The sequence below is a fragment of the Megalobrama amblycephala genome, linkage group LG4 (genome assembly GCF_018812025.1).
Source record: "Megalobrama amblycephala isolate DHTTF-2021 linkage group LG4, ASM1881202v1, whole genome shotgun sequence".
Classification (NCBI taxonomy): domain Eukaryota; kingdom Metazoa; phylum Chordata; class Actinopteri; order Cypriniformes; family Xenocyprididae; genus Megalobrama; species Megalobrama amblycephala.
The window spans coordinates 50,706,026-50,716,049 of record NC_063047.1 but is presented as its reverse complement, the minus strand read 5'-3'; the positions used below and the strand labels follow the sequence as shown (position 1 = coordinate 50,716,049).

At 49.4% G+C, this 10,024-nt stretch overlaps 1 protein-coding gene across 1 annotated transcript in view; it reads left to right on the top strand.

Moving 5' to 3' along the window:
- The first annotated feature begins 150 nt into the window (after positions 1–150).
- Positions 151–10,024, top strand: part of LOC125267840 (ADP-ribosylation factor-like protein 3) — a 15,244-nt gene continuing 5,370 nt past the window's right edge. The window contains exons 1-3 of the mRNA XM_048189853.1: positions 151–320; positions 7,300–7,443; positions 7,534–7,650. Coding sequence (XP_048045810.1) covers positions 318–320; positions 7,300–7,443; positions 7,534–7,650 — 264 coding nt within the window. The 5' untranslated portion in view covers positions 151–317. The remainder of the gene's footprint in view (positions 321–7,299; positions 7,444–7,533; positions 7,651–10,024) is intronic.

Sequence of the window (10,024 nt, the reverse complement as noted above, 5' to 3'; positions counted from 1 at the left end):
CCTGTCATGCGTGTGTCGTTGTATTTATCAAATTTGATCATATTATCAATTCTTTTGAGTAAAACATTTTTTTACAACAGGCACATCAGTTAACTTACACATTTCAAAACATCGAATGATACAAATTAATATATAATATTTTTAATATATAATTATAATATGTAGTTTTTATGAGATACCGACATATTTGCATATTGTAAGATATTTAAAATGTTTATTTTTTTTTTGTTTAAATGTGCACGCGGAATGAGAACATGACGTCAACCGGATGACATCAAACGCGCGTTCTGCGAGACAGCGGGAGCGCGCACTGAGGAATGGTGAGTATCTCTCCGCTGGTATTACACACACACACACACTCATATCTCATTCATATATATGAAGAACATAATGTCTCATTTTGCTATTTATTTAACAGTTTTCTAGCGGTTTGTGTTCATTATGAAACCGATTCACTGTGTGAAGAAACGCGTTTATTCTTTGTAGTATTAAAGAACAGCGCTCGCAATAGATTTAACAATAACACGTTACAGATAATTAGAAAACTGCTTGTTTTCAATGTTATTAAAAACTGTAAATCTGTTATAGCCTATTATTATGTTTTCAGTGAGCTCAATAAGCAACAGAAGAGCCTCAGCTGAACTCACGTGGTGCTTTTTCATTTTTCTAATTTAAGTTATACAAGATATTAGATCATGTAAGAGTAGACAGAGGACATTTGAAGTCAGTGTGTTTGTTTAGTGTTCACTTCACATATGGCGCAGAAACTGGGTTATTTTTGTTAGCAGCTCCCTGTTAAATCTGTGTCAATCCTAATCAAAGCAGATGATTGGTTCATCCGATCAGAGTCTTGTGTGATTGGTTCATCCGATCAGAGTCTCGTGTGATTGGTTCATCCGATCAGAGTCTCGTGTGATTGGTTCATCCGATCAGAGTCTTGTGTGATTGGTTCATCCGATCAGAGTCTCGTGTGATTGGTTCAGAAGCTTCTCTGGTCAGGCAGAAGTTCTAGACCCATTTTATGGGTCATTCTACAGCTTTCCCACATTTCAATTGGGAGATGGCTGCCCTGAATCCTAAACCCTAAATTTCACCTTGTGAAAATGATATTGAGGATTGTTTTTTCCTTTGTTTTTTTGTTTTTTTAAAGTATATTTTTGATTTTTTTTTTTTAAGTAAAGTTTAAAAATATATATATTATATTTTATTTTTAAATCATGAAACTTTATGTAAAAAATGTGTCCTGCGTTTTTTTATGTCACTACCAGAACAGTGTATCTTTTAGTCCATTGGTTGAGACCAATTTTAACCACACCCCTACATTTATGATCAGAAAGTTTTGGGTGTTATTCCATAAAATGTAGTTCCCTTTCAGTCGGTCACGTTCGACGTACGTCAGTAGTGACCGACGAATTGGGATATCGCTAGAGAGCCCCTATCAGCTTCGAGAAGACTAAAACAAGCCAATGAACATTGGCGTGCGATATTTGCATAACGCACCCCTCCCCATCCGGGGCATATAAAAGGGGGAGGAGATGCAATCGCACTCTGTCTTTCGCTTCGGAGCCAAGCTTTGGTGTCCTACGGCTGAGAAGATCTTCAAAAAAGAAAACAGCACACTCTTACCGTGTTTGGAGCTACGACACTGCAGCGAGTCTACGAGCTTCCGGGTCCGGGCAGCAACATCGGCTGTGAGACAGCGTTCCGCTGTAATCCCAACATTGTTTGGTCTGCGATTTGGCCGGGTCCCGTGTGTGTGTGTTTAACACACTTCGTGACACTCCCTGTGTGTCTCATTCACAAAAAGAGCTGTGAGTTTCCCCCTCTATTAGACTTTACAGACGAACCCTGCATCTGGGGAGATGGCATTTCGTCTGTGCGCTACTGGATGTGGTCGTTCCCTGGTCCCTGCTGATGGGCACAATCGCTGTATCACGTGCTTGGGCGTTCAGCACGCTGAGGCCGCGTTTGTAGATGGTTCATGTTCCCATTGTGGGAACATGACTATCGCGGTGCTGAGGTCGAGACTTTCGTTTCTTGGTTCTCAGGGAGCGGGGGTCCCCTCCCCTATGCCCCGTGCGGCCGTTTTCTCTGGCTCCGGTCGGAGTGACGGTTCGTCGGCGTGTAGGCAGGGTGACTTGAGGGTCACGGTTAGGGCTTCCCCGCCGAGCGTTGCTCCGCGGGCCCCTGCCGCCTCTACAGCACCGCAGCCAGTGGTGTTACCGCCGTGTCATGCCGGGCCCTCTTCGGAGCGTCCGGTATTGTCCTTCGGTGCACCTGCGGAGGACCAGATGTCGATCACGGTGTCGGAAGGCGAGCATGAGTCCTCGGGAGAGGATGACTCGGCTGAGCCCCCGTCTCATGGGGTGGCGGCTGTGGCCGAGTCGGATCCTGAGTTGATGGCTGTGCTTTCCCGGGCAGCCGAGAGCGTCGGGCTCGTGTGGAACCCTCCACCCTGTCCCGGCCCCTCTCGGCTTGACGATTGGTACCTCAGGGCGGGCCGCGCTGGTCCTCAGCGTCCCGCCCCGATGCCTTTCTTCCCGGAGGTGCACGACGAGGTGACCAGGTCTTGGCGGACGCCGTATAGTGTTCGTTCGAGACCAGGCCCCTCGTCCGCCTTCACCACCCTGGATGGCGGAGAGGCTAAAGGCTATACGGGGATCCCTCCAGTCGAACGGTCTGTAGCGATGCAGTTGTGCCCTACGGCCGCCGGCTGGCGTGGTGACCCGCGCCTTCCGTCCCGGGCCTGTAAGTTTTCTTCCTCTCTGACGGAGAAGGCTTATAGAGCTTGTGGGCAGGCCGCCTCCGCCCTGCATGCCATGGCCCTTTTGCAAGTATACCAGGCAAAAGCGTTATCGGAGATGCCGCAGGGTGGTCTGTTGGGGGAGTTGCGGGCTGCCACCGATCTCGCCCTCCGGGCGACTAAAGTGACAGCACGCTCCGTTGGTCAAGCGATGGCTACTATGGTAGTCCAGCAGCGCCATCTATGGCTAAACCTGGCTGACATGAGGGAGGCCGATAAATATCGGTTCCTGGACTCCCCCGTGTCCCAGGCTGGCCTATTCGGCGACGCGGTGGAGAGCTTCGCCCAACAGTTCTCCGCTGCCCAGAAGCAGACTGAGGCGATTAAACACGTCTTGCCCCGCCGGCCCGCTGCTGCCTCCACCCCGCTGGCGGCGCAACCTCAGCCTGCTCGTCGCCGAGGGCGCCCAGCCGTGTCGTCCTCCACCCCTGCTAAGTTGGCCAAGCAGCAGCCTCCACCAGCCAAACAGCAGGGAGCCGGCGCCGGCTGGGGCGCCCAGCCCGCTCAAGCCAAGCCAGGTGGCAAGAGGTCGAGGAAGTCGCGATCCTGAAGCGGGCGACCTGGAGGAGGAAGTTGCAGCTCTTCGGGGGGGATTCCATCTGCCCCTCCACTCCCGGGGGAGGGCCGGGAGAAACTTGTTGTGTCTGTTCCGCCGCTGGCTCTCCGGAGTCCAGCGGTACCCACCTTTTCACAGAAAGAGCTGTTTCCCTTCCATTCTCCAGGTCACAAGAGGGCGCGGTTGTCAGGACCTGGGGCTCTGCCTCAGTGTCCGCAGCCCGCTCTCATTTCGCCAGTGGGGGGCGCCCCGATGGTGCAGGCCGTACCACGTGTACCGTCTCCCATCGGTGCTGTCACCCCGCAGAATCTGACTCCACTTCGGGCCGCTGCGCTGTCCGAGTCGAGTCCCAGTATTCTGCCTCGCTGCCCCACTCCCGGTGCGCCTGTGGTGCCCCTGGTCCCGCTCGCTCGGTGTCTGGAAGCCTGGTTAGCGCTTCCCAGCCCGTCCCGCTGGCTCATCCGCACTATCAGGCTCGGCTATGCGATTCAGTTCGCCCGGCGTCCCCCGGTGTTCAGAGGTGTCCACTACACTCAGGTGTCACTGGACAGCGCTCCTGTTCTTCGGGCGGAGATTGCTGTCCTCCTGGCGAAAGGTGCAATCCAGCCGGTCCCTCCAGCCGATATGAAGTCAGGGTTTTACAGTCCCTACTTCATTGTACCGAAGAAAGGAGGTGGGTTACGGCCAATCTTGGATCTGCGAGTCCTGAATCGGTCCCTTCACAGGCTGCCGTTCAAGATGTTGACGCAGAAACGCATTTTTCAATGCATCCGTCCCCAAGATTGGTTCGCAGCAATAGACCTGAAGGACGCGTACTTTCATGTCTCGATTCTGCCTCGTCACAGACCCTTCCTACGGTTTGCGTTCGAGGGTCGGGCATATCAGTACAAAGTCCTGCCCTTCGGGCTGGCCCTGTCTCCCCGCGTCTTTACGAAGGTTGCGGAGGCGGCCATTGTTCCCCTCAAGGAACAAGGCGTTCGTATTCTCAACTATCTCGACGACTGGCTTATTCTAGCCAGTTCGCGGGAGCAGTTGTGCGAACACAGGGATCTGGTGTTGGCACACCTCAGCCGGTTGGGTCTTCGGGTCAACTGGGACAAGAGCAAACTCTCCCCCGGGCAGAGGATCTCTTATCTTGGTATGGAACTGGACTCGGTCGCCCTGACTGCGCAACTCACAGAGGAGCGCGTCCAGTCGGTGTTGAACTGCCTGAGTACGCTCAAGTGCAGGACAGCGGCCCCACTGAAAATGTTTCAGAGGCTCCTGGGGCATATGGCATCCGCAGCCGCAGTCACGCCGCTCGGATTGCTTCATATGAGGCCGCTCCAACACTGGCTCCACGGCCGGGTCCCGAGATGGGCGTGGCAACGCGGCACGTTCCGTGTTTCTGTGACACCGAGCTGCCGCCGTGCCCTCACTCGATGGTCAGACCCCTCGTTCCTGCGGGCAGGAGTTCCCCTCGAACAGGTGTCCAGGCACGCTGTGGTTCACACAGACGCCTCGACCTCAGGGTGGGGCGCCACGTACAACGGGCATGCAGCCTCAGGTCTTTGGACGGGGCCTCAGCTGCATTGGCATATCAATTGCCTCGAGTTGCTGGCAGTTCGTCTTGCGCTGGGCCGCTTCAAGGAGCTGTTGACAGGCAAGCACGTTCTAGTCCGCTCAGACAACATTGCGACCGTAGCGTACATCAATCATCAAGGTGGTCTACGCTCCCGCCGCATGTCGCAACTCGCCCGCCATCTCTTGTTATGGAGTCAGAAGCATCTGAGGTCGCTTCGCGCCATTCATGTCCTGGGTGTGCTCAACCGTGCAGCCGACGAGCTCTCACGGCAGCCTCCACTTGCAGGCGAATGGAGACTCCATCCCCAGGTGGTCCAGCTGATTTGGCATTACTTCGGCGAGGCTCAGATAGATCTGTTTGCCTCCCAGGAGAATGCTCAGTGCCAGTGGTTCTATTCCCTGACCGCAGGTACTCTCGGCACGGATGCACTGGCACACAGTTGGCCCCGGGGTCTTCGCAAGTATGCGTTTCCCCCAGTGAGCCTTCTTGCTCAACTCTTGTGCAAAGTCAGGGAGGATGGGGAGCAGGTCTTGTTGGTGGCCCCTTATTGGCCCACCCGGACATGGTTTTCGGACCTGATGCTCCTCACGGCAGCCCCTCCCTGGCCCATTCCTCTGAGGAAGGATCTTCTGACTCAGAGAGGGGGCACCCTGTGGCACCCGCGTCCCGACCTGTGGAACCTCCACGTGTGGTCCCTGGACGGGATGCGGAGGTTCTAAGTGATCTCCCGCATTCGGTTGTAGACACTATCACTTCCGCAAGAGCTCCTTCCACTAGGAGTCTCTATGCGTTGAAGTGGAACCTGTTCGTTGAGTGGTGCTCTTCTCACCGAGAAGACCCCCGATCATGCTCGGTCAGATCCGTGCTTTCCTTCCTGCAGGAGGGTCTGGAGCGAAGGCTGTCTCCCTCCACCCTCAAAGTGTATGTTGCCGCCATTGCCGCACATCACGATGCAGTTGATGGGAAGTCCTTGGGGAAGCACGATCTGGTCGTCAGGTTCCTGAGGGGAGCGAGGAGACTGAATCCGCCTCGTCCCCCCTCCATACCCTCTTGGGATCTCTCCTTAGTTCTTTCATCCCTTCGGCGTCATCCCTTCGAGCCCTTGCAATCAGTCGAGTTAAAAGTACTGTCCCTTAAGACCGTCCTCCTGGTTGCATTGGCCTCGCTCAAGAGGGTAGGGGACCTGCACGCATTTTCGGTCGACGAATCGTGCCTGGAATTCGGGCCTGGTGACTCTCACGTTATCTTGAGACCCCGGCCTGGATATGTGCCCAAGGTTCCTACCACTCCCTTCAGAGATCAGGTAGTGAACCTGCAAGCACTGCCTTCGGAGGAGGCAGACCCAGCCCTGGCTTTGCTCTGTCCAGTCCGCGCTCTGCGCGTTTACGTGGATAGAACTCGAAGCTTCAGGACCTCAGATCAGCTCTTTGTCTGTTATGGAGGCCAGCAGAAGGGGAAGGCTGTCTCCAAGCAGAGGATGGCCCACTGGATTGTGGATGCCATCGCCCTGGCTTATGATTCCCAGGGCGTGCCTTGCCCGTTCGGGTTGAGAGCCCACTCCACCAGAGGAGTGGCCTCTTCCTGGGCGTTGGCTCAGGGCGCCTCGCTGACAGATATCTGTAGAGCTGCGGGCTGGGCGACACCAAACACGTTTGCTAGGTTTTATAGCTTACGTGTGGAACCGGTTTCTTCCCGTGCACTCGCTTCCACTAGCCAGTAGACGCGTTGAACCTGTTCTATGTGTCGGCTTGCAATGCCATTCCCGCCCTCTGGGCTGGATACGTGCATCTTTGACTCCAGTCGTGTTCCCCGATCGGTGAACCCTGTCGAGTTCCTCCGCCTCCCCCTTCGGCTCGAACATTGCGGAGTGTCTGGTGCTAGACCAACATCCATCTTCGATGTTGTCTGTTGGTTGGGTTCCATATGTTGCAATCCCTCTAAGTGAGTGACTCCATATGTGTATTGTCCACGGTTACTCCCTACGGTGAGCCCGTGTCTTCCCTTAGCAGAGTTTCTGCTGTCACCTGCCAGATGAGTCTCCCCCTACTCAGGTGGAGCCATCCCAGGGACTCATATGCGTTCTGCCCTTCGGGCCAGGCCATATGTTCCACGTAAATTCCTTCCCCACTGGGTGGGTAGTGGCTCCGCAGCGCCCCCTACGGGTTCGCTCCCCAGTGTAGTCTAGTTTACTTAGTGGGTATATCGGAACAGCAGTAGACTTCCCGGCATAAGCTCACCCCCCTTTTTTATTATTGCTTGGCCCTAATCCTCTTCCGTAACTTACAGCGTACATACATTTTTTTTTTTTTTTTTGAAATACCTGCATGTAATTGCAGCTATATTTAATTTCTATGTATGTGTGTGTGTGTGTGTCAGGGCCTGCTGTCAGTCTTAAGGAGACTGAAACACTCTCCTGAGCAGGAGGTTCGGATCCTCCTACTGGGTTTGGATAATGCAGGCAAAACCACCTTACTGAAGCAGCTGGCGTCTGAAGACATCAGCCACATCACTCCTACACAGGTCAGCGAGAATCAGAGGCACGCTTTATCTGATCTGACTCTCCGTCCACATCTGCAGCGGTTCTCAACATGCTCATGTCTCTCTCAAAAGGGCTTCAACATAAAGAGCGTCCAGTCTCAAGGGTTCAAGCTGAACGTGTGGGACATCGGTGGACAGCGGAAGATCCGGCCGTACTGGAGGAATTACTTTGAGAACACAGATCTCCTGGTCTCATTAGCCTTCATTTCTTATATTTTGCAAACTCTTTAATGTGTGTGATTAGAGTTTTCCCAGTACAGCCTCATTACTGTTCAAGCCAACATTCGTTTACTCTCTTAATTCATGTTCTTGGTCTCATTGTGAACGATTAATCAGTGACGTTATTTTAAAGAAAGTAATGTTTGACTTTCATCAAACTGTAATAATTCTCTTCTGCTGACGTTACTCGTGAATCTGTAGTCAGAATAGCTGTTTACTCATGTAATGCAGCCTTGCCAATAGTTATAGTAGTTTAACAATGCTCATTAACGTTTTAATCAGGAGTGTAAAATACTCAAGTAATTTTACTTGGTTTTTACTCTTACTCAACCCCATGTTCATGTCTTTCTTTCTTCAGTCAAAAAGAAATTAAGGTTTTTGAGGAAAACATTCCAGGATTTTTCTTCATATAGTGGACTTCACTGGAGCCCAAGTGGTTGAAGGTCAAAATTACAGTTTCAGTGCAGCTTCAAAGAGCTCTACATGATCCCAGACGAGGAATAAGAGTCTTATCTAGAGAAACCATTGGTCATTTTCTAAAAAAATAAAAGTATATATACTTGTTAACCACAAATGCTCATCTTGCACTAGTGTCCATGACTTCACGCATTACGTAGTCACGTTGGAAAGGTCACACGTGACGTAAGCGGAAGTACTGAAAAACTCCATCTCATTTTCTCCTCCAACTTCAACATCATCCGACATCGTTGTTTTACCTTTTTTTGTAAAGGGCGTTTGACTTAGTCTTTGTACGTTCACTACTTCCGCCTTCATCACGCATGACCTTTCCAACATGATTATGTAATGCGTGGCGCATCACAGAGCAGTGCAAGACGAGCATTTGTGGTTAAAAAGTATATACATTTTTATTTTTTTTAGAAAATGACCAATTGTTTCTCTAGATAAGACTCTTATTCCTCGTCTGGGATCATGTAGAGCTCTTTGAAGCTGCACTGAAACTGTAATTTTGACCTTCAATCGTTTGGGCTCCAGTGAAGTCCACTATATGGAGAAAAATCCTGGAATGTTTTCATCAAAAACCCTATTTTTTTTTCGACTGAAGAAAGACATGAACATCTTGGATGACATGTGGGTGAGTAAATTATCAGGAAATGCTAATTCTGAAGTGAACTAATCCTTTAATGTACTATTTTGGGGGATTTGTACTTGTGAGATTTAAACTGAATACTATACTTTTTACAATTTGTACTCCTTGCAATTTTATTTCGACTTTTAAAAGTACTCATTTCATTTTTGCAGGGGTGTTTCGAGGTTTGACTTATTTTTTTAACATTGAAATCGATTGGTCAGTGGTAACTATCCACTACATTGCATGACAGTAAAATCAGCTAGTTTTTTTTTTTACAGCAAGAGAATTCCTACTTTGATGGACACTATATTATTAAAGGTTTAGCTCCCTCCAAAATGAAAAATTCCGTCATTAATTACTCACCCTCATGTCATCCAAACTCGTAAGTCTTTTATCTTCGAAACACAAATAAAGGCCTTCTGAAGCGAAGCGATGCGTTTGTGTAAGAAAAATATCCATATTTTACAAGTTATGAAATAAAATATCTAGTTTCCACCAGAGCACCTTCCGTATACTGTTGTCGCGTCAGTTAAGCTTTTTCCGTAATTTGAAGGGAAGGCGTAGGATGTAGCGTAAGCGTTTTGAACTGCGAGAGTTTTACACTTTCTTTGTAAGTTGAATACGGAAGGCGGTCTGGCGGAAGCTAGATATTTTACTTCATAACTTGTTAAATATGGATATTTTTCTTACACAAACACATTGGTTCACTTCAGAAGGCCTTTATTAACCCCCAGAATTGTGTGGAGTATGTTTATGATGTATGGATGTGGATGGAGACACTTTCTTCAGCTCATACTCGTTGATCCCGTTCACTGCCATTATAAAGCTTGGACACGTCAGGATATTTATTATTAAAACTCAGATTGTGTTCATCAGAAAGAAGAAAGTCATTTACACCTAGGATGGCTTGAGGATGAGTAAAGCTTGGGGTAATTTTCATTTGTAAGTGAACTAATCCTTTAATTTCTTTGTAAATATTTTTGACATTCTTACCAGGCAGTGGATAAGTGTTACTGTAATTATATTAAAGTATTATAGAAATGGATCATAATGCTTAAACAAGAAACTCCTCTCTCGTTTTTATTTCTGCTAGGTTACTTCTACTTTTGAAATTCTTACATAATTGTACAATTAAGTACAAGTTGTACTTTTTACTTTCACTCAAGTATGTTTTTGGCTTTTGAGTAACATTTTCACTGAGTATCAATATATTTTCACTTTACTTCTTTAATAATTTTATTTAAATAAATATAA